This window comes from Polyodon spathula, chromosome 2 (assembly GCF_017654505.1).
Source record: "Polyodon spathula isolate WHYD16114869_AA chromosome 2, ASM1765450v1, whole genome shotgun sequence".
NCBI lineage: Eukaryota > Metazoa > Chordata > Actinopteri > Acipenseriformes > Polyodontidae > Polyodon > Polyodon spathula.
This window is the reverse complement of record NC_054535.1, coordinates 97447245-97473223: the sequence shown is the minus strand read 5'-3', so window position 1 is coordinate 97473223 and position 25979 is coordinate 97447245. Positions and strand designations below refer to the sequence as shown.

At 35.6% G+C, this 25979-nt stretch overlaps 1 protein-coding gene across 1 annotated transcript in view; it reads right to left on the bottom strand.

Annotated features, from left to right (window-relative positions):
- Window positions 1-6598: 6598 nt before the first annotated feature.
- LOC121304672 (potassium/sodium hyperpolarization-activated cyclic nucleotide-gated channel 1-like) overlaps window positions 6599-25979 on the bottom strand; it is a 63721-nt gene continuing 44340 nt past the window's right edge. The window contains 4 exon segments of the mRNA XM_041235940.1: window positions 6599-7202; window positions 7205-7758; window positions 20385-20549; window positions 24434-24674. Of these exon segments, the coding sequence (XP_041091874.1) occupies window positions 6777-7202; window positions 7205-7758; window positions 20385-20549; window positions 24434-24674 (1386 nt within the window). The 3' untranslated portion in view covers window positions 6599-6776.

Sequence of the window (25979 nt, the reverse complement as noted above, 5' to 3'; positions counted from 1 at the left end):
ATATAGATATATATTATATATATATATATATATCATCTCTGGAGTAAGACTACGATAAGTGCTGATTATTTGTTAAAATAAAATTCAGGCACCTGTCTAGACGTGTAGTAGATACTGTTCAAATGATGAAGACAAGTTACTAAGTAAAGATTCTAGTGGAACGGAGGCAATAATATACTTTGACGCTAGTTCGAGGAATACTAATAAAGAACCTATGAATGTTTTATCCACTTTAAAAATAGTAACTTTTAGTTTTTATCATTTGGTTACTCTCGTAAAGTACTTCAACATGTAGGCTTACACAGAAACATTACAGGAAGCCTATGTAAGAACAAGTTACCATTCCAGTATAAGGGAGCACATTTTATTTTGGCTATACTGTGTCAGCATGCCAAGCAGTCCCCTCGAAAACATATAAATCCATCAAGAGAACAAAATTACATTATACGTATAATGGTAGCCTAACTGTCATCTCAGAAGCATCAAGATGAAGTTTTAAAATTTGCTTTGGGTTTTCGACAGAAGTAAATAATAATAATAATAATAATAATATAATAATAATAATAATAATAATAATAATAATAATTGAACTACCCTGGCACTGGATAGCATTTCATTCGACTTCTTATTGTATAATATTTTCCGGTACAGATCCTGGCGACAGATCCCGGCAACAGATCCCCTGGCTGCTGAGTTTTGAACATACTGCAATTTCTTTAGGTTGTTCTTGGTAACCTCAGCAAGCAGGGCATTACAGTATTCAAGTCTGGACGAGACAAACGCATGGAACAGTTTCTCCGCAGCAGCAGAACTGGGCGTAGCTGGGTGATATTCCTACAATTAAAAAAAAAGGACACCTTGGTGATATTCCGGCCATTATTTTGAAGTATAATCATGTTTTCTAACATCTACAAATGCATATCACATTATAAAATGTAAAAGTCTATCAATTTGTATAGCATCTTTTATAGTGGACTACCATTACAAAGTGCTTTACAAGATACAAGACTAGGGTGTGTGAATTATACATCAGTTGCTTAGTCACTTACAACAACGTCTCGCCTGAAAGACGGAGCACAAGTGACTTGCTCAGGGTCACACAATGAGTCAGTGGCTGGACCACACAGCCTCCTATACAATATAAATAATATTGTATTTAAAAATACAGCAACTGTATCCTCCAGTGGAATGTTACTGTTCAGTGGTATGTTTGTTTCTACCAGTCTTCCAGCAAAAGATATTTCTTGTTGCTAATTTATTTATGAATGCCAGTCTGACTCAGGTAAAAATGTATATCAAACTGAGAGTGTGAATTGGAGACATTACTTCGATCTTACTCGGAAATGGGCGGGGCAAAATCTAGTACATTAACTATATATTTTTGGCACTCAGAAAGTTATTAAATAGTGCTTTAGTTGTAATTGCATTGGCATCCTAATGTATTTTTACCACAAGAAGTAACAATAAGTATGAAAAATGAAATTACCATAGTCCATACAGATACTCATATAATATGCACGTTACTCGAGACACACCTAACATTAGGGAACCCAAACAGAAAAAAAAAAAAAAAAAAAAAAAAAAAAAAAAACTAATGAAAAATACTGATAATTACACCATGTGGACCATATTTAAAGACAAAATGAAAATAGAATAAAATAAAGATCCATTCCCGTCCCAAAAAAACTTTTTAAAAATGGTATTTTTGCCCAGAGCAAAAAATCCCATGACCTTGACCAGTGACATCATAGAGTTAACACCTTTAGTGCTGGACATGGCAGCTGCAATAGAGACAGACTACCACAGCAGCTCTGATTCGGGTTCGGTGACTCTATGTTCAGAAACAATGTACAATAATGAAAGCCTTATGGAGCATCTTCAGATGGGCTGATAGAGCCCTATCGTATCGGGGTGCTGGATACAGTCTATTGCCAGTACCGACAGCACTGCAACGTAGACAATTCCAAGAAACGCCCAGATGAGTATGTAAATCACATTTCCACTTTTGTATTAGATTATTAACATTTACTATAGTGAAAACAAGTTAAAATGTTAAATAAAGTCACGGGTTATATTATTTTAGCTGTTTCCAAAACAGAACAGTTAACAACAAAGACAATGTACAACAAAGACAATGTGCTTGTGTAACACTCATGTTACATGCGTACGTGATATCCCGCTCCCACTTCAGGCTCTACAAAACCAAAACACAACACATCCAGACGAGTTCTCAGATCAAGGATTTCTTTATTACTCTGAAAAGTCAGCTTCGGGTCTGAAAAGTGCAAGCCCAGAGTGATTAAAATAAAACATGTATAGTGAGAGAGTGGGGAGGAGATTCTATATGTATGCATACAATAGAATTTGTAAGAGAATGTGTATGTACCCTCCAGTTCTAAATTATTTTAAATGCTAACCTTACATCTGGCAGAAATCCTTTCGTTTTGGCGGATGATGTCAACACACAGGAGAAACTCGGTTGTTTATCATCGTCTTCTTGGCGTATGACACATTTGCTGCCGTAAAACTAAAATATCCAACGGAGGGCACAGCAAACTCATACAGCTCCGTTTTGTTTTCTCGCATTGTGTAGCTTCCACATTTCTGAGGTATTGTTGTTGTTTGTTTCTTGGTTTTTATTGTTGGTACAGCAACCTCTCTCAATCTGGGAGTGAAACCAAAGGGTCTAGCCGTCTCTGACGTGTTGAAGCAGTGGTTCTCAAAGTGTGCCAAACACAAATGTGACCATTTGCTCGGCTTTGTCCAGACGGATAAATTGAACACATTTTGTCCAAGCCCTGGCAACGTTTGGATTCTCTGGCCACTTATGCAGGTTAAAACCATCTTGGTTTGTATTGATGCATCCACCTAAAACAAATCGGCGTGGCATTATGACAAAAACCAAACTAAAAGTAAAAAGTAAATCACAGATTGTATCGTTGTCTTCAATATGAATAGTAGTGGAATGTTGGATTTGTTCACGTCGTAATGTCACGGTAATAGATCGTGGATGTAAAAGAAGGTTGAAGAAAATCCAAATTTAATCTCTAAATTACCTATTATTTTTTACTGGAAATTGAAAAAGACACATCATATCATATTTTTATGATATCAAAGGGTAGTTTAGTGTGAACACTGGTATGGATGTTTGGGTTCCCCTTTAACACGAAATAACTTCAGTGAAAGAATGCACCCCAGTAGCTGTCAATTTACAAAAAATGTAAATGAAAAACAGACAGACGCAAGAAAAAAACCCTTATTAATAATTCACAAAAGCTTATTTTTTGCAGTAGTTCTTTTATTGAATGTTTCTATATTTTAAAGGTTCATTGATTAAAAACAACAAAAAAAAAGACATCATGACAAACACTGTTTGTCTGCCGAGCATGTAGTTTTAAGAAATAATAAATTAATATTTCCTTCAACTGCACCAATAACCCAACTATAATGTATAATGTATTTACCAAGCAATTTACAATTATGAGTACAAGGACAATTACACCAGCACTTTTAAGAGTATGTTGTTTACAGAAACTCTGTGTTGCTCTCCCCAACACATCTACTGTACATATATTGCTTGAAAAACTGTATTTTCTTCTGTAATTTGTACCTACAGAATACAAGTTTTAAACCAAAAGTTTATTTTCAGATGTAAGTACTGGCTTTGTTCTTCCTATCTACATTTAAAATACAAATATATAAATATATGTGCTGGTTTATCAAACCTATTATATTTAAATCTATATAGTCTTCCTTTGACATTGATTCCCAATTAATGCCTGTTGTCAGGTTGTTTGTTGTGATCTAAATGGTGAAAAAGCATTACACATACCTGGGAAATATTTACCCACAAGGCAGGTATCAGAAAACAGCATCCTAACACACGGCTATCTAACAATGTACAGTATACTGCTTCTACTGCACCATAGCATAAAGTGATTAAGAGCTTTCTGTTGCAAATGCATTTCCTTTTACTAGCCAGGTTATGGATAATACTTGTTAACAATAAGTTATTTCTCCATATTAGCATAATGGTATAACAAACATCAAGATAGAGACAAGGGATCTGTCTTACATCAGAAAGTACATTTTTGTAAATGATTTAAATTACCTTTAATGGTTTGCTTTGGCCAGTATAATTCCACACAACATATTTTACTCAACCTAACAAGTGGCTATTCCAAGTTAGAAAGATGCACTACAATCTTTCATCAGCATAACAATCTCCCCAGTCTTCAGGAGTCTGAACATGTGTTAAAGTGGTCTATCTTCTTGCACATATATCAGAAAAACAGTTAGACAGGGGTGTACTTTGTTTACAGAGATGCATTGTGTTACCATTCATATCCAGCAAATTGCTAACATCTTTTCTCATAAATATTCAAAGTTCATATTATTATCTTTTTAACAACAAATAATGAAACATGGTTATAGTTTAGGACCAAATACTTAAGAATGCCCTTTGTGAAAAAAAAGATACCGTATCAAATACACACAGGAAAAAAGTTGACAATGAACAAAATAGAATCTCACAAAACACTGACGTTAAAATGTTGTTTTTTTTTTTTTTTCCTTTTTAATATTTTAAACAAATAAGTTACGGGCAGCTTGTGACATTGCATGCGGTACGTAGAGATATTTGTCGTGAGAATGGAGATGAAATTTGATGTTTCCACACTGACATAGCTATTTGTTAAAAGAAATGTTTTTTTTGTTTTTTTTAAACTATACATTACTAATATGAAAATACATGTGGATAAGACACATAAACCTTAATGCAAAACAGGCTCTATTTTTAACTGAGACTATTTTTAAAAGTCAAGTTCTGTATGATGTTTGTGTTTGACTGTGTGTCTCTGTGAGGGTGTGTGCCTCTGTACATTTATATGTGTTTGACAGCTTCTCACAGCTAACAATGTAATCATTTAGTGCTTAATTTGTGAACAGTATAATATAGTAATAATACAAATAGATATATAAAAAACATGGTATATAAAAACCAGGTTCATCTTGCAAACAGCTTTCTGATAAAGTCTATGTACACATTTCACATACGACTGTATCTAACTTCAAATTGAACCCTGCAGCCTTTGGACAAAGATGACACAGCTAAATATGTCCAGACTTCTTTGAAAGCATCCTGAACTTACTGTGAGTGCAGTTATATGAATAAACTAAAGTAACTTCATGTAAAACTTAGTAAAATAAGCCAGTTTCAATCAGTAGCCCTAGGGGTAGGCTGGCAGCCCATGAGAATACACAAGGCTTTTCTAATGCGTAAGTTTAAAAAGGCCACATTTCTTACAGAATGTGTGTGCTTTTGGCATTCTTCACTGGAGTGCTACATTTTGTATATACGCAACATTGCGCAATGTCATCTACTTCACACTTAACCTGAATCAAATCAAAGCTTATAGCATTGCCTTTGCTATATTCTTTAGTATGGCTACATCATAATTTAGATTTCAGGCATGTGTCCTGCTTGTAAATAATAATAATAAAAAAATGAAAATTAAGTTCTACCAACAACAACTTGAATCTGGAGAGTAATAAAAAAAAGAATTGTGTTAAAGGAACATATAAGGAAATGTGATTTTCGCTTGAAAAATTTACTGCATACAGAACTTGCCATATAATTTAAAACACCAACAATTGCATTAAGGTTTACTTATCGCCGATATGTGTGTTTATTTTATTTTATTTTTTTGTGTTTTTTTTTTTTACATTGTATTTTTACAGATGAGGCTATGTTTCTGATTAAACTAAGACACTGCAATGATTGAGAATGCATCACACAGAACCTGGAACACTAGACCTACAACTGACATTTAGTTCATTTTTATATCACAGTCTATTGCATAATGGTGACATTAAGTTTATAAATATTATAAATGTACACTTATAGTTATTAAGCAACATAACTTAATGTCTGTCTTGTTCTGAGATTAGGAATAGAAAAATGGTGTCATCCATCCTACTGTCAGACAAACTTCATCCTAATCTAGAAAAAAGCAGCAAATATAACTTGTATTCCCTCTTGGACCCATAACACTGGCATGGTCTTAATTAACCAATATTCAAGGACTTCCATAGATGCATTTTTAAGATATCTAGCATCACATCTACAGTGCTAGTTTCAACATATTTATGTCTCTGAATTGGAAAAAAAAAATGTATTTACCTAAAAGCTGTTTAGGTGGATTATTTGATATGTGCTTTCCCAAGCACATTTCATTTCCACAGTGATGGCATGGTTGCTGCACTTGTGGAATTTGTTCCTTGTTTTTTCTCTGAAAAGTGACAAAAAACTGTCTTACAAAGTCAAGTTTTGGTTGATGTTGGATTCCACTTACAAAACAAGACAAACAAAAAAAAAAAACGCAAAAAGAAGTCACATCCCAAAAATTCAGATTTGAAATCATAACAACGGAAGACTAGTGTTAACAGCTTTTAAATAATGTCTCTTCCAAATCTTCTCGCACTATAATATATATATCTATATATATATATATATAAATAATATATATATATATATATATATATATATAGATATAGAGAGAGAGAGAGAGAGAGAAGAGAGAGAGAGAGAGAGTACATTCTTTTAAAGTTAAGGGGGAAGGGGTGTTTGAAATATTCATTATACAAGGGTAAAATGTACAGGTGATCTATCAGGTCATTGTTTTAAAGAATCATTGAGAAAACAAAAATACTCAAGTATTTTTTTTTTCTTTAACAGTGTCCTGTCACCGTACATTTAAAAAAAAAAAAATGGGGGATCATAAATTTGAGGCAAAACGAAGCTTGTCTTGTTCAGCCTCTGTACTGCTTAAGACTGTGGACTCCCTTCTTGACCCCAACGAATCCCTGTGCTGGGAGGAGGGAGGCCCACGCACTGGAGGCAAAGCCCCTGAGGACATCTGACGGAAGAGGTTCACTCTCTGTGGTACGGTGGTTCTGATGCTGCCCTGAAGGCCTGTCCCCTGGACAGCAGACACCGGAGCAGGGCTGGATGCCAAGGATTCCCCTGGTGACGGGTGTGGCCTGGAGATAAGCGAGGTTTCATGGGGTAGTGATGGCTGGGATGCAGAGAGAGGCCTCACATCTCGACTCAGGCTGCCGGAGTGCAGAGCCTGGGTGCTCTTGTGCATGTCACATCTCTGAGGTGAAGGTGCTTTTTGTAATTGCTGCTGCTGTGTTGTTGTTGTTGTTGTTGTTGTTGTTGTTGTTGCTGTTGATGTTGAATTAGTGACAGTTGTGATGCCGTCGGCGAGCTGTACTGGAAAGTTCGACCTGCCAGCGGGCTCTGCACCGGGGGGCTGCACACGGCTGTGGTGTAGGAACAGGGAGATAGGATTGCTGCCTGCTGCTGTTGCAGGGGTGTCTGTGGGCTGGGGGAGACCGAATTCAGGTTGCCATGGGACATGCTTGGCATGGCATAGACAGACTGTGATGGCGCCGCCATGACCCTCGTGGACTGTGCGAGGGTGGAGGATGCACTGTAGGTCAGAGCTGAGGGCTGCTGGAACTGAGAGTTGCCCAGGGTACTAGTATATGGTGGCTGACCTGGGGAGTTAATGATTGAATTTCCAGAGATTGGGGTGGAGTTCATCCCCGTCACTGACTGCTTGCGGTCTACCATCATTACCATCTCCCGGTCCTGCCTGATAATCTGCTTCAGGAGCTCGTTCTCCTGAGAGTTGAAGACACCAGCGTTCAGGTCCTTCTGGAACTTCTGCAGCAAAATGGAATTCTTCTTCCCTGTATGAGAAGAAAAAAGAAAACAGATGTAAGTTTAGTCAAATGCTATCAAATGAAAAACTTTCAAACTCAGAAAGTAAACTGAACAAAAGTTATATACAGATACTACATTTTAGGACAACAGTAGGTGTTTATAGTTTTTAAATACATTTTTATTTTTATTGTAAAACAATTACAAAACTGACAAAAATAAACAAACAACCAAAAATAGCCTTCTAGGAAAAAGTATTGCAGTGATGCTCACTGTAGTGTTTAGCTATGTACTGATGTAGTACACAGGGTGCTGTTTACAACTTCACATATTTACAATTCGACGCTCTCAAATCAGTTGACTGCATATTTAGCAATTCTGGACACCACCTATCATTTGGAATGAAAGATAATTAACATTTTATCATATTAAAACTGTAAGGCATAGACTGTTGATTATAGCAATACCAGATTAACAAAGTCATCATCAAGTGTCTATAGATACACAATATTTGTGTGGTCTTGTCTTGGTTTAGCTAGACATGTCTCTTCTAAAATGTATTATATGGCTCTTAACATAAGCGCTTTCTCTACTGAGTCAAACCGCTATCTGTATGTAGTACTTAAGAAAAATCTACAGACAAATTAAATAAATATTAATTTTCACTGAAATTGAGTAACAGTACCATTTTTGCAAACAGATATTTCACTGACAATATGACTTGACTGGACAGAGTGGAAATAATTGTAAGTCAGATGTAATAATTGTAATGTCACCCCCGCTGCCTTTATCTTTCCTCTTAGGAGTTTTAGGGCATGCTGACACTTATGAAATACTCATGTGGAATGAATTCAGGAAGCCCCAGTGTAACCATTGGATATACACCTGAAGCACCACCAAACAAAAGCAACTTTAATCAATGTTATAACACAAGAAGCATAAGTTATTGAATGGGTGGGGGGCACACAGTACCACGAATGAAGGCATTTACTTGACTTTCTTTGTTTTTATGTAGACTGTGTACCTTTTTGAAGGATTTATTAAATTAATTTGTAACTCGTTCAAATAAGGGAAGCTGCTCAAACAACATTTATTTTCAAACTGAATTCTTAAAGAGAGAAAATTCAGTGGAGGTTTGATGTTAGCTCAGCAGGTAATGTCTCAATAACATGCATCAGGGCACATTACATTAATTTAAGATATATAGAAATACTGCCCACTGACCAAATTCAATGTGTCAATGTGAATAATATAAAGTGCATGTGGGATTTTTTTAACAACCACTTACAAATTACTAAGCAAAATTAACATGTGTACATTCGGACTTATATATAATGATATACAATATTTTATACGTATATATTTATATATATATATATATATATATTATATATATATATATATATATATAAATTGGTCTGACCTAATTACATTAACATAAGGAATTGTGTGAAAACTTACTCAATTCTGCACTCAATTCCCTCTGCATGTAAGGTGTTATCAAAAATCAGCTAAATTATGTTTTTAGCTTAGCACCTTCCCAATAGGTAATTATAGGTCTCTGGTAAGCAATGTCACCTTGCCAGGGATAATCTGCTGAAATTCTGTCCACAAATGTGCCTTCTGTCTTTTGATACCTGGTTACATCTACCTGCCCAATCAGCATTAGACCACAACATGGATACTCAAATACTGGAAAGTGTAATTATATAAACATAGATGAATGTGTCCTTTGCAGTAAGAAAAGGTTAAACTGGAATAAAGCTTTCAATAAAGCTTGTAATGGCCTATGAAGCAGGCATCCATTCTCTACTTAGAAATTGTGAGTTGATGTATCCCTACTACCAGGTTTATTTGGTTTAAACTCCATCTACAGGCAGCAAGTTACTGCATTAAGACAAGTCTTGCGAAAGGTGTTCAATGATACAATGACTGATAAACACTCCCTCCTCACCCCTGTCAGCATGGAAATGTGTAGGCGCCTTGCTCTAATCACTAAGCAGGCAAGGGATATGACTATTTTAAAAAGCCTGCAGCCGTCCTAGATCATGTAATCCAGCAGGAGATGGCACACAGCATGGAACATTTCAAAGATGATATTGGAAAAACTCCCTAGTGGTCATTCAGATACTACATGCACTAACTATGACTTTTCACGGTTTAGAGTGCATTACTCTACTCCATTACAGTTCACTAAATTGAAACAGTTTTTCAATCAAAAGTCCAGTGAATGCAATTCTTAATGAGTAATTGAGTGATTGTCAGACATCTGCTGTAAAATTATTGGACATTTATAGTATAGCTTTTTGTTTAAGTCTGTTTAAAGATATTGTCAGAACTGTACATTTTATACAACAGCTTAAAATAAAAATAACAGGTCAGCTTGTGTCCAGTTTTGCTGGAGGTGGACTTCACAGCATGCTTTTTCTTCTCTTAGTTTTCTTCTATGTAACTTTATTCTGTAATGAATGGTATCATTTTTGTCTTACCATGGCAAGTATTCATTATTATTATTATTATTATTATTATTATTATTATTATTATTATTATTATATTTTTTTTTTGATTAATTAAATCAAGTTACATTTATTAATTGGTTGGTGACAGATTCTGTTAGAGTCCATATTTGCTGGACATGGTATAGAGGCACAAAGCTTATGACAGTCAAAGCTGCCTATCATAGTTTTTAAATCATCATCTTTCTGCATCTAAAATGTAAGAACTGGGCAACTCCGTAATTACTCTGTATTGCTACATCTAAATTAAACTTTTTTTTTTTTTAAATGCATGTGGGGAATTAAAATATAAACTTTTATTCTCATCATTCATCCATAAGTCTTCATCTTTTTGTTTTCAAATGGCTTCCTAACGTGATCTAAAACAGCTGCTGGGAAATCAGTGGGGCATTTTGCTTTGCAAAGTTAATGCCTTGCAGTTGACATTTTACAGCATGTTTTATGTACCCATTCTCTTCTACACCGTTACATAATTTATTTATGAATGTTTTATTCTTTCTTCTTTATTGCAAGAACACAATGCAAGTATTCCATTCCCTTCACATGCTTTAACGGTAGGTTAATACATTACCTCCAGAAACCAAGTTATTATTATTATTATTATTATTATTATTATTATTATTATTATTATTATTATTTTGATATTTCTTAGCAGATGCCCTTATCTAGGATGACTTACAGTTTCATACAAAAAACATACACATTAATAATTACAGTACAATTAAGAGCATACAAAGTACAGTACATATTTGCAAGGTACTGTACATCTCATGATAAAACAATCTTAAAAGTAGTCAATCTATGGTTCGACACTAGAGGTTATCCAGATGAAGCTTTGAAGTCTTCCAGCCTGTCTGTGCACAGGGAAGAAGACAGTTGTATACTATAAGAGACAGGGTGAACTGCAGTTGATATGCTCAATTTGTGCTTTAACTATGCATTGAATATATAAAATGGACAACCTTCAGCCCGTTTCAGAACAAAAACAAGTTAAAGAGGATGCAATATCTATTTTTTATGAGAAAATATAATTGTTTAATATCTGTAGCTCTCTTTCTAAGATAATTTTACAATCTCAAAGTTAATGTTAAACCATGGTTCCATATGCTCTGTGGACTTTAAAGATGCAATGGATATGAGGTAAAATGGGATGGATAGCCCAGTTGTCCAGTACAGGGCATTGTTAAGTTAGCCCATGGCCTGGCTAATTTCAATTCAAGACCCTTGTTTTTATCTACCACTCTCTACACTACAAGGCCCCCTCTTACCTCCAATCCCTTCTGTTTCCCCCCTGTAATCCTCTCTGCTCCTCTACTGGCCAACTGGTCATGCCTTCCCTCCACTGTCCATCCTCCTATGTCTCTCCTTCTCTTCCCTTGCCCCTGTGTGGTGGAACCACAGGAGTGTTCCATCTCTCATTACCTTCTGCTGCCTTCTCAAGACTGTTTAGACTGCATCTGTAGATCTCTTGATCTACACCGCCTGCTATGTACTGGATTTGCCTGACCTAAGCACCATGTTACTGGATGCACAGCTAATGCACAATCCTTGCACTATTGCACTAGTATTATGTCATTGTAGATACAAATTGTTTTAATTCTAACTTGTTACTTTTTATCTCATAATGTAGTCTAATAGTATTTGCACTTACTATAAACAATGCCGTATTTAAATATTGTTTTTGCACTGTATCTTTGTATTGCCCTGTAAAATTTGTAAGTCTCCTTGGATAAAGGCGTCTGCCAAATAAACTAATGATAAAAATACTTATTTTGATTAACATTCTTCCATTCCCCAACCCCAATAAATGGAAGGGGAAGGGACAACCTTGAAAATTAGATGTTGCATATCATTAGATCTATACTGCATACATATCTTTAATAAATACATTTTGGGGACTGTTTAAGGTTTATGGTCTCCACTTTTAGAACCACATGGTTTGATAGATTCTTCTTATAGAGCCCCAGTGGCTTGGTACACTTTGCCCTTTGAATTCCACCAGTTTAGTTTAATTAATAATGCAAATTAAAGAATATGTTCTTTGCAATGTAATAAGATGTTTACCTGCTGCCTATTGTCCTCCCAGGACACTCTTGAATACGAGATGTGCTCATCTCAAGAGGCATTCCTGGTTAAATAATTTTTAAATAGAAATAAATGCATTTTGCAACATGTTATTTGATCATTGCATTGTATTTTCTTTACACATGTACCAGATGAGCCAAACGCAGTCAATATACAGTACACCTGGCATTGATCATGAAATGTATTGTTATCCTGAATGAGCCAATTTTTAATTTTTTAAATTCATTTTTCCAAAATGTTTTGCTAATAGATTAAATCCACTTTTTTTAAGTGTCATTTGCACATTTAAAACATGTGTTAATTATATTTTGTTTGACTGTAGATAAAGAAAATAAATATCCAGACAATACATATTCAGTTATATAGTCATTTACTAAAAAGGGCAAATGTAATGAATTGAAATGTATGACAAAGGGCATATGCTATGGGCTACATTTACTAGCATTACTGCAAATTGGGAAAAGCTATGATTACTGGTAATGTCTTTGATATCTTGAAAATAATGTGCTCAGTGTTAGTTGTGCAAGGATGAACTAGTTCCCTGCCATTCAATGGCCCCACAGCTGACTCTCACTTATGAGGACTGAATCCACAGGCTGTAATATATATATATATATATATATATATATATATATATATATATATATATATATATATATATAGTTAGGGCTGTGAAGTGGTTGAATTAAATTATATTTAATTCAATGATATAGGCATTGAGCATTGAGCACTATAAACGTATGTGTGTGCGATTTTAATGTATTGTTTTTAAACCCGACACCTCCTTATGTCAGACAAATATGTCTGGTTTAGCGAGGGGCTACTGTATGATTAACAGGTGACGTTTACATTTAACAAAACAAAAAATGTTATTTTGATTCTTGCACCCTTGCATGTATAGACACTATCCTTTGGGCACCCTCTGCTGCAGCTTACCACAGCTCAACTCCTGCTATTTATTTGAATGATGTCACATGACTCTTGCAATCTATAATGCTAGAGATCTCTCTAAGAAGACGCAACAAATATTTAAATTAGTATTTTGCGTCTCTCTTCATTAACATATTTTCTCTTAGGTGCTGCAAGATTTTGTCCGAGCCATGGTCTGTATGACAAAATGCCCAAAATCTGACCTATTTTCATCACTGTCAGCTATTTTAATCCAAATCTATACAAGGTTTGATATCGTACAATATATGATCTATATGATTAACCCCGGGCGCATATATATATATATATATATATATATATATATATATATTGATGAGAAAACTATATGTGATTATTACTTAAGATTTAGGTTTGTATGATGAGAGTAGAAAAAAATCATATTTATATACAAACGTTATACAATTCAATATATCCACAAATAGCAAAAAAAAAAAAAAAAAAAAAACTATAACAAAAAAAGAACAGTGGTGACAAAGCGGTAAACCAAACTATATTGGGCTACTGCAATAAATGTAAAGCAAACTAATAAATGAATGCATTTAATTTTGGCACATAAACATAATGTACTGTATATTTTCTGAATTTCAATAATTTTTCATTATGAAGAGAAAATCATATTTATATACAAAAGATATACAATTCAATATAACCACGAATAGCAAATCAACAATAGCAACACCAAAAATAAAAAGTCTATTGAAAGAAAACCTTATGGTAATCATAAAGCAGTCATCGTAAAGATAATGGGGTGTATCAATAAATGTGACCACAACTGTAAGCAAGCAAACAAACAAATAAATAAATCAATAAATAAAGTGATGTAGTGGGGTGTACGTGCTGTCAAGTACAAGCCTCATCTCCATCTTGTCCTCTTCCACTTCAAAATATGCACTAGCAGAGGGGTTTTCTGTGTATGCGTCTTTGAACTGTATCAGCAAAACTGGCATGTAGGGATATAATTTTTTTGTTCCTAGTGACTAGTCTTATTCAATGACATGCTTCGGAAAGACTGATTTGATTGACCCATGGCTTATTATTGCCATGAGTTATCCCGGAATAGAGATAGCACCATTAGTGTTTAAGCAATGACATTACAGCGGTCCGGCGCGCAGGGGTTAAAACGAGTAAAAATGATCTTTTGTTAACTGAGTAACGGTTATGTCCGCCATAATTGTAAATAATATCGTTTAAAATAAATTTGGTTATTGAAATTAAATTAAAAGTAGACAGCTAAGCACTGTTCATTGTGAAGATAACATCAAACACTTTTTTTTGGTCATCATATCCAAAAAGTAAAATTAGTAAACTTTACAAAGCTACAATGTTAACAGATCTGCAGTTGGTAGCTATCCACTTTGCAAAAGCACTGGTTATAGTATGGTACTTAGCTAGATTTATGGACTTGCAGCGATCCTGAATTTCTAAAAGAGCATTCTGTCAAAACTGACAGGATTCATTTGTTGTTGTGTTGTTGTTGTCTGTAGCAGAACAACGGATAGAAAGTGTATTTTGCGAAGTGAAGGCATGTTTAGCACGCAGGTGGTACAACAGACTAGATGACTTCTGTGATACTGGAACTCACTTTGAAAATAGATACAAGTAACCCTTTTTTTATCCAATGAACCGTCAAAGTTTAAAAAAAATAAACTTCCCATTCACAAGTCCTTCACTTTCAGTGCTTTGCCCCATATGCAGTTCTGTGACTTACTTTATGTTCAATCGAATACAATATTTTAACTGTTGCATGCACTCGAGTGTATTAAAATGGTGCCGCAAGAAATTAATTATGGTATGTGATTAATTGACAGCCCTAATATATATAAAAAATGTCAATCAAAAATGTTGTAGGGAGTGAGAACATACCGTATAATGGAACATTTTGGCTGGTATTAAAGTTGGTGGATTTCGACGATTTTTGAATTGTCATTTTTCACTTAGCATGGTCACAAAGAAAAATGCAGCGCATGTGGCTGTTTCTTAATTAAACCTTTATAAAAAAAAAAAACACAAAAAAATGCTTAACATTAAAAAGAACTGTCCTACTACAGTAACAGCTTACAGTGCCTCTGGGTTTCTGATAGCATCAGAAATGTCCGATCTACTTTTAATCACTGCCATTTTCATATCCACTTTGACACCTGACACATTATTTCCCTTGTCCTGTGCTTCTTTCCCTGTTCTGCATATCAGTCTGCCAGAGGTACTGTATATACTGCATGAAACAAGTGCGAAAGAATATCTAGATGGATTTATCTTTTAAATCATTGATTCAGATCAATTCGAGAGCACAGGAGTTGACTCAAGTTGGCTGTCCATGGAAACAAGGTATTATTTTTTGCAATACCATCTGCAGTGAATGCACGGCTTGACCTTTATCTCTCAAGTATGTCCTGCCCAACTCACATCATAACTCCGGTAACTCGGAAAACCATGGAAATGCCTGCTTTTTCACCAACTCGAGTTGTCAATCAACTCAAGTTCTGGGAAAATTCAGATCAATTCGAGAGCACACGAGTTGACTCGAGTTATTATTTTTTGCATCCCCAGTTAAGAGTGGCCTCTGTCAAATCATTTAAACTATCGAGTTGTATTATCACAATTTTCTTTTTTTAATTGCAGAAATAACTGTACAGGATTTTTTCTTTTTTTAACTGCTCAAATAATTATACAGGATTTATATTCTGCTAGGAAATAAATTATTAAAAATAAAATGATTTTCACAGGGCTCCAGCTATTCTGTTTTGTAAACCAAGCAAAAAAAAAAAACCCACACTGAATCTTGATGGTCAATGTATGGTAAGATTGACAGAGGAACCAACCAATGGTACTGTAAGCACATATAGCTTGATACTGCACTGCCAGTTTCATTATATCCAGACATACTCTATTTTGGCCGATGTTGCAGTATGCTGAGCAACAGGATGTATTTGCGCTGCAGATCCAGTCACTAACTTTTCATGACATATAAAAATAACTCATGGAAATGTAGCCACATCAATAAAAATATATCACTGTGTTGCCGTTCGATCTCTTACCTAAGTCGAGCATCCTTTATGTAAAGCGAATAGCCATGATATTTACGCTCTCTACTGTAGCCTGAACTGTTGGAATCTCTCTTTTTAAATGATACTGTAATGCCCTTTTTACAATAAAATGTGAGACCTACATTGTGTGTAAAGCTCCTGCAACCTTACCCGGTTGTTATGTTGTATAATGTAATGCAAATTGAAAGCAAACAAAAGCAGCCAAATACACTTTTTCGGCCGAAGATGGTATAATTTTTTGTGATTGTTGAAGTGGTTTCCATTGACAGAAGAACAAGCTGTTGACTGACAGGTTTGAAAGTTCTTCTGTCGTGATATCTTTGGCTGTGTGATAGGGCTATGATGGAATTATACCAGCATAGATGTCGCATTTTGTGCTGTGTGAATGGGTCTTTTGTAAGAATTGTTGAGACGTCTCTGAGATGGGTGTGAAAATGGCTTCATTAACCCTGTTTTCCATTATATGTCCCTACTGTTGGCTTATGATGGTAAATTATGTAACTGGTAATGTAGCTGGTAAACAGCACTGCTTTGGAAACTAATCCATAAGTGTTACACACTCTATAGAGAACAATAATGTTTATTTAAAATTGTTACACCCTCTATGACCCATGCCATGATGAATCTCGTGCTCATGACTTGGTGCCTTCATCTGCCATGTTTCATTGGTATGCAGTGAATTATTTGTTCCTCAACAGCAGCAGACAGTGGCTGCGTGACGTATTGATTCTGGTTATACTGAAACATACAACTGTATGTTAGTGTCTCCTTTTTGTTTGATTTGTTATATGTAATAAGAAACTTTAAAAAAAAAAAAAAAAAAAAATAAAAAATTTGAGATACTTCCTTTTCTTTGAAGTCAAAATAAAACTAATCTATAATTATTTGATTTTTTTCCCTTTCTGTTAACAAGGTTTTAACAATCAAAATGCTTGTAATAAGAGACATTAAAAAGTGCCATACACTACAAAGAACGACTTCAGTTACGAAGCTTGGAAATCGAATGTAAGAGTTGTTAGTCCTCCCCATTACGACACAGGAGACTAAACATCTATTAAAGGGATGTGTGGACTTTTATTAGACATCTTACACAATTAAAAAAAAAAACCACAACATCTCAATTTCTGTGGAGGCGACAGTATTTGATTATTTGTTATTTAGACTGCAATCAGAAACAAATTCTTCTGTAAGACAACTAAGCAAAAAATTGCTACATAAAAGATGTAATGCTAAATTCAGTGACATAGTTATTTGTTTATTTAGCAAATGCCTTTTTTCAAGGCAACTTACAGAGACTAGGGTGTGTAAACTATGCATCAGCTGCAAAGTTACTTACAACAACAACATCTCACCCAAAAGACAGAGCACAAGGAGGTTAATTGACTTGCTCAGGGTCACTGAGGGATTTGAACCAGGGACCTCCTAGTTACAAGCCCTTTTCTTTAACCACTGGACCACACAACCTGCTTTCATTATTACATCTACAAGCATATATGATAATACTTGCATACAAACCCATACAGTTATACAGTATGATTTCCATTACATGAGAGTAGGTGTTAAACCTTCATGCTGATATTGGACTCAGCTCTCGCCAAGATAAGCACCAACCAAGACATAGCTTCTTTTACTGTAAACTAATATGATCCATCTGCGTTTCTGGTGATGTAGATATCCATCTGCCAGGTGTTGATGGCTGAAGTGTAATTCTGGCTCCAGGGATTAGCCTATTTTGCCTCCCTGGCATATCAGCACACACAACGGTTGCAATGCTGGCTCCAGGGATCAACCACAGTGCGGCCTCCCTAGCTCATCAGCATGACAACCGTCTGGACTGAGCTGAGTAGGGTACTTCTCTGGGGTCTCCAAGTGGGCACCTTCCATCCTTAGTGTTTCGTCGACTAGCCCACGACACCTTAAAAGGGCCCAGCATCACCACCCTCTGTCCACCACTCAGCTAAGCCCAGCTTACTTACCTTCCTTTACATCAACTTTTTTTTTTTTTTTTTATTTCTACTGTGCTTGAGGTCCCCAGCCAGAATCTTTTCGTCTCAACCACATCCAGTTGCTGCTTCTCTCTGCTGTTTCAGATAAGTTCTTCACTATTCGTCACAACTCTTGGCCACTGAATCCGATGTCTCTGAGAAACCGAGTTGTGGAGTGTGCCACAAATCCTCAACAACCCAGCTCCACTGGGTAAACCTGGACTCTCCATCCTTGCTGTTCCGCTTCAGCAGCTAGTTGAGCAAACCAAAGTTTCTTCCTTTTGTACACCTCATCCACAGCAGCCTCCCATGACACTGTTAACTCTACCATATGAACAAGACATGCTGATTCCGACCACAAGACAATGTCTGGTCGAAGGTTATTGGTGGATTTCAGGTGGGAAAATAAGCCATTGTCCAACATCTGCCAACATTTTCCAGTCTCTAGCAGCTTACAGTTGTCCTAGATGAGTTTTGGTTTTAATACCTTTTCTTGGAGGTTGCTCCCCTGGACGGAGGAATGTTGATTTTCATGTGTCATATATTGCTACCTGTTTGTCATACTGTGCTTGCCTTCCAGTGTTAAGGCCAAACATCGCAGCACCTGGTCATGACACCAAGTAAACATTCCTTGGCTAAAACCCACCTTACACCCTGTCAAAATGTGTCTTAATATAGCTGGCAATGAACACAAATGACACCACTCGTCTCCTACCCATAGATTAAGGTTCTGTGGTGATGGGAGAACATCATATGTTGACCTGATGAGGAAGCTGATCCTTTTCTGTTCCATTATCCATAGATCTCGCCAGACTATCTAACCTTAACCACACTCTCTCATTCTCCCTGCTTGGCTTGGGAAACACCTGCTTTTGCATCTTGTTGATTACCTGCTTCCTCTGTTGAGCTGGGGCTGCTTTGTGCAATGTAGGAGGAGCTGAACAGAGACCAAGGCCTCCTCTTCCATGCTGTACTTGCCCCATGATATCACTGATAAGAAGGGCAGCCTTTGCATGTTCCACAGCTTCCTTTGCCACCCATTTTCTTACAGTTTTCAACATAGGTGCTGCCTTCCTCACACATTCATTATGTGACTACTAACTGTCATTTCCAATCGAACTTTGGTGCACTTAAACTCCTCGGTTAGAGCTGAGACTGGCAGCTGCATTATCCCTTTACCAAACAGTCCCACTCTGCTGAGACAGTGTGGAACTCTTAACCATTTCCTGACATATGCACTGATTAATGCTTCCAGCTTCTCTACTATTGTCAAGGAAACATCATACACAGTGAGTGGCCACTGAAGTCTTGGCAGGTGACCAAACTGAAAGCACCAGAGTTTAAGTTTATCCAGTAAAGCGCTGCTGTCTATTCTCTACTACTACACGAACTGTGCAGTTCATTTGGGATTTAAAGTGTTGCAGGCAAATTAATCTGTTTTTTCCAGATAATGTTGTGAAGTGTTTTATGTTGGCGTTCTTCATTTAACTACAATATACAAATTTGCATCTTTACAGTTTTAAAATAATTATAAGAGTTTAAAAAGGATGAAACTAACAATGCTCTGCAAATTATTTACAAAGAGAAATGTAGTATAAAAACTTTTTTTTAGGAGGGTTCAATAAAAAAAAAAAATATATATATATTTTAGCCTGAATGCCCTGCTCATACATGTGCCCCTTTTGAAAAGTAATTTGATAATTTGCAACTGGTTTTTCAAGTCCAAAATGTCATGTATACAACTGGGTGCTTTTAGAGAACAAAAGATAAGGTCCGTCCTCTCTGGTGAAATAAGTCAAGCAAACCCTGTTATCTTTATTTATTCATGCAGGATAGCATCTCCTTTCAAATGGGAGTGCTGCTTGAACCCAGGTGTACATCTCAATAGAACTGAGGCACATGCAGATGACATGAGTTGCCTTTAGTCCCATGTGTTTAAGTCAGGGTGATATAAAAAAAGCATCTCTCAGCTCATACTTCTGACTGCAGCATGCATTTCTAAAATGAAGAAAAATACATGTAGCGTGCAGCAAAATTCCAGTAAAATGCAAGCATACAATAACCAAAAGCTTACCAATCCGGTCAAGCCTGTCAATCGCAACTGTTTCAAAAGCCCTCCTCATCATTGGGTATTCCTCCAGGACTTCATTGAAATGGTCCACTGAGAGGGAGTATAAGCGACAATAGGTATCGGCTTTTACACTGGCAGTGCGTCGTCCCTTTGTCAGCAGGCAAATCTCTGGATAAACATACAGAAACATACAAGAAACAGAAATGTTGGTAAAGTATGTCATGATTTACAATAAAGAAAGAACAAACAATTGAATAGCAAACATGGGAAGAACAGGAAGGGGAGGGCAGGTTTGTATTGATGGACATTAGTTGTGTCACATTTCTCAGAACTGGCTGCCAATGGCTTGGGAGAGGGAATTATACTTAGGTAAAAATGAATATGCTCAATATGCATGGACATGATCTCCTAGTTTAGACTGTCTGTAATTTAGAGATGATTCGTGACAGCTTCTGGGAAAAGCTGAAAGAACCCATGTATAAAAGTTAGCATAACACTCTGCTGATTAAACAGATTCTGTAACATTACACCCAAAAGGTCAGCAATCTCTTCCTAAAGAATTTGTGAATAGCTTAATAAAATCCACCTTTAAATGTAATTAAATGCACTGCACATTAAAACAGTAGTAACTTTTTATGTTTTTTACAGCATGTGTGTGTTGATGTTTTGTTTTGTTGTTTAATATCAGGGTATTCCCATCTTTAGCTTATTGGTGCATTCATCTATTTTAATGGATCAAGTTAGTATTGAAGGAGGTTTAAAATACAAACAACCCTGCAAAACCCTGCTTTTGGCCTAGCAGTAAGCCAAGTAACTATAACAGGCCACAGGTTAGCTTTCCTATTCCTTGGCAGAGCAGCACGTCCATTGTCCGGGGCTTTAGCACCATCTGGAAAAATAAGCTGGTGCTCAGCACCCATGATAGTTTTTGTTTTATGTTATAAAGGTGATTAATCTGCAGTAATCTGCCATGTTAAAAAGTTGCCCTGAACTAAAATTTTAAAAAATTGCTTAAAAGGTTCCACATAGTGCAAATACATTTCTCAGTCCATAAACACAGACGTTACTATTTTCACATTACTGAGAGGCAGTAATAGTGCTGCAGTAAATAGGTATATTTTCAGACTGTAGCTTTCCAGTTAGAACAGAATTGCGCTAATCCGATCTTGCTCCAGCCTTTTGCTTTCTCCTTAATGGTAAGCAAATGATTTATTTTTGAGTTTATTATTGTGAAAATCTTTGAAACTTTGTCTTTAATAGTATTTTTCTTTCAGGAAAAAAAAATAATAATAATAATTTTACCATTTTGGTGTTACCAGTTTTGTTTCACTATATTAATAAAGCAATTGCATAAGTTTGCTGGCATTTTTATTTTATTTTATTAAACATTCTCAGTTTTTAATATAAATGTTAAATAAGAAAAAAAAGAATACATCTTTACCACACTATTTTTATCTGATTTGATTGGAAAACATAATAAAGCAGCGAAATTTGAAAACTGTGTGCCTATGCACACAAGAGCTTCTCAGCCTTAGCCAATGTAACACTGCAGTACAACTTCTGATCAAAGGATTATGTGAACTAATCTAGTTCAATTAACCCTCCTATTGTGTTCCGATTTTAGGTACATCTGTTATGTTTTGGGTCATATTGACCCGAAGCAATTTCAAACTAATTTAAACAGCCTTAAATTGATTAAAAGTTTTTATTTTCAAAGGTTTTACTCTTTTCTGCTCTTTTAGTCCAGGAGCTGCGATAAAACTTTGACTTCCAACCTGGGAGCTCCTCATTTTAGAATGTCTTTACCAGTGAGATGCTGTTGCAACACTGACCCGAGAAAATTAGGCTCTGCCTAGTATATATATATTTGTTTGTTTGTTTTGTTTTGTTTTTTTGTTTTTTTTTGGTTTATAAATTTCTCTAAAAAATATAATTAAAGAAGTTTGTTTTATTCCTGCACACAAATCTACATAGATAAATGCCATGGGTCACAGTGACCCGAAATATCTTATTTATATACATGACCTGTTCTAAAAAAAATCTCAAAAGGTTCTGTTTTCTGTGTATAAGTTCATGTATAAAATATTATACAGAAAATGAAAAGAAAAATAGCATTTAAGCTAATTGGAAGCTCAGCACCACTGCATGTTAATTCCAGTGCCAGTCTCCTCTTAGCAGCTGCTACTAGATTTAACTGATAACTAGCAAAGTGAAGCACAGGAGATGACCGGAGATAGGCCTAGTTGCTTCATGTTTTGCTAGGATTCCTTTCGAGGTGAGAGTCACCTTGGATTTCTTAGTCTGTCTAGGTTATCTCTGAAACCTCAACCACGCTGAAATTGCACTTAACTGTCATTGAATATCAAATTTCCCAAAACATTAAATATCAGATTTCTCAAGTGCCACCTGGGGGACACAGCAGGTGAAATTGATATGTGAGGTAAGTTAACAATGGCTGAGAATTGAACCCACAATCTCCAAATTTAAATACGTCTACCGTATTAACCTCCTTATGGCGGTAACCTTTTTAACAGTGTCAAATTTCCATCTCCGTTAAGTCCATTAGTACTCTTATGTTTCTTAGGGAATGGGAGTTTGCGAGATAAACAAGAAAGCAGGTGATAAACCATAAACACATGTTTTTGATGAGCTGAATCCCATAATCTATGGTAAGGTTTATATGCTGTAAACTCTATCACTCAGACATTAGCTGCAGAATTCAATTTCTCTAACAGTGAGCTTATCTCAATGGGCTTTTTTTTTGTGTTTGATTCAAAAAATAACAAAAGCATTTGGCATAATATGATTATGGATAATCTTAACTGAAAAAAAATATCTATACATAAATAAATATTTATGAGCAAGGAGTATTTTTGCTTTATTTATTTTGTTCTGATGTGCTACCTTACCATCGTAACAAGCTATGAAACATTTTCTTTTATTGACATTTTTACACAGAAAACTGTTCAGAGTTATATTTGTATTCATTTTGAATCACTTTTTATTGCTGCTTTGTAATGTTTATCACGTGGACACAGTTTGTAAGGGGGATCTAACACATGTTTAATGTAATGCAGTGCTGTCCAATGGATGCCTCATGGAGCACCAAAATATACCTCTTTCGATTTAGAGGTGTATCCCATTGAAGGCTATTAATGGTATCAAAAAGAATACTAAGATAACAGTTATCTTTAGTAGAAAGTACATAGTTGAAATTCAACAAAACTAACGTGCTCAGAAACAAAATTGAAGCAGTGTCTTAATTTAATCGTGCAAAAACTCATATTTAAGAACAATAAACATATTGAAAGTTTAGTATCAAATACAAAAGTGCAGTGAAAAGTAATATGCATTTCAATAAAAGCTTTTAAAACTGCACAATTTCAACACGATTTTTCTATTATTCTTTATTTTGAAATTCAAAGTGAGTCAGTTTATGCATTGCTAACATTAATAGTATTTGGCTTTCTGTCCTTGTTTCCACCAAAAACCGTTGATCTAGAAGATAAACGGATATGAGAGAAAACAGGAATATTTCAGACTTTGGGAGGCTTAGTTTAATCTGACTGCTATGTGAACATAATTGGATAGCAACATTAGTCAATTCCACCTATTGCATAGCAATGTTTTCCACAGTATGTTTTCAATGATATTTATTATTCACCATCTACATATGTAATACAACACCAGATTCTGAGCAAATGTTTATTTACTGTAGGGAGCGGCTACTAACTGGCAGTGAATAAATAATAGTCACTTATCCTTTTGGTCACTAAATGTATTCATATAGGGGACCAGTGGAAGCAACTTTTAGAGTGTTCATATCATTGGACATCACTGAAGGTTAACAGTTTGGGCCACAGGTCGGAGAACGCCCAGAAAATCTACTACAAGGCATATCATGTACATCTTGTAAGTGTAAGAATGTTAGAGATTCACTTTTGCATCTATCACACAGAGTTTTTTTCTGTACCAGAAGTTGATCAGCTATTTTTACATATGAGACACATTTGGTACCAGGGCTTATTCAAGTCAACGCATGGACAACTAACCTCCAAAGTAAGATCCGTCTGTGAGTTTCATATCACTGTTTAATTTGGTGATCACACTGGCCACGCCATGCTGGATGAAATACATCTTCTTTCCAATGGTCCCTTCCCGTATGATGTAATCATTAGGCTGAAACACCTCAAACTTCAGCTTACTGAGCATGCCTGTCACAAAATTAGGGTCCGCATTGGCAAACAAGGGCATTGTGGCAACCAGCTTGCGACAATTGAAGTTTACTATTTCCTGAAAACACAAGAATGGGATGTATTATTTTAACATCACAGACAGTCTTTATCTTTACTCCAATTCACAGTGACTATACTAAACATCTTAAATAATATTTCAGCTGTTAGTCTTCCTCTGGATTTCCATTGTCTTACTATTTTATGATGTTTGCAGTCGTTCTGAGAAAGTGGTTACAATATTGAGATATTATCATTGGTTTCTGTTAATGTCTTGACCTAATTTTGTAATTTAAATTATACGTGAAGCTGCTTTCATGTAAACATGTCAGTGCCAAAGGGCTCTAACCTTTTCTTCAAAATGTAAGCTTTAAATTTGAAATCAAAGCTCAAGTTATACTAAATGATAGTTTACAGCATGATGGCAAGGAAATTAATTTACTCCTAACTGTTCAATTGTATGTGCTCTGTTCTCAATTCAGCTGGCATGCTGTTCACAGCCCAAGCAACCCATATTCTGCATAGAGGCAGCTGTTATTTCTGTTACTTTCTTAGGCTTCTGGGTAAAGGCCCATTGCACAGCATGCACAATGAAGAGGCTCATTATGCAAGGATGTATGCAAGGCTGTAAACCTGACTCATTTTGTGTCAAAAAGACCAATAGTCTTTACAGATACTAGCTGCAGTTTACTTTTCACTTTCATTGTGTTCTGTCCCTCTCTGTTATGTTTAATAGTTTTACTTAAATACATGTATGTGGGAACACATTTCTGTTATCAAAATATGCTTTAGAAATACAGATGCACCTTATCTGATCCCATGTTTGCCTTTAATTCTAATAGAATTTCTACTTAGTAAAAACTAAACAGTTATTTTTAAAAGATCTACAGATATTTTGTTTAAAGAAAATGTCAACGCTCCGCTTCAGTTTAAATACAAATCTGTAAAAAAAAGATTGTTCTGCACAGCTCCATCTGAGAAGCCGTTTCTATATTAAGCACAACAACAGAGTGTTGTTGCGATGCACTATGGTGACATTATTTATAGAGTATTTACAACTATGGTGTTAAGAAAACTGGATCTTTTGTACCATTCTGCACTGACGTTTATAACCAATCTGGGTTATTCTGTTGTGATTTATATAGATTGGCAAGTCTGACTTCTTTATCTTCGCAAAACACTGGTACATAATTGTTTATAAGGCTATCCTTGGCAAACCCCCAAATTACCATAATAACATATGTACTCTAGTAGCACATATAATCTTGAATTCTTCTTCTTATTATTCTTCTTATTTTTAGTTTATTTAGCATGCCTTTGTCCAAGGCATCTTGACTTGGGTCAAGTGACTTGCTCAAGGTCACAT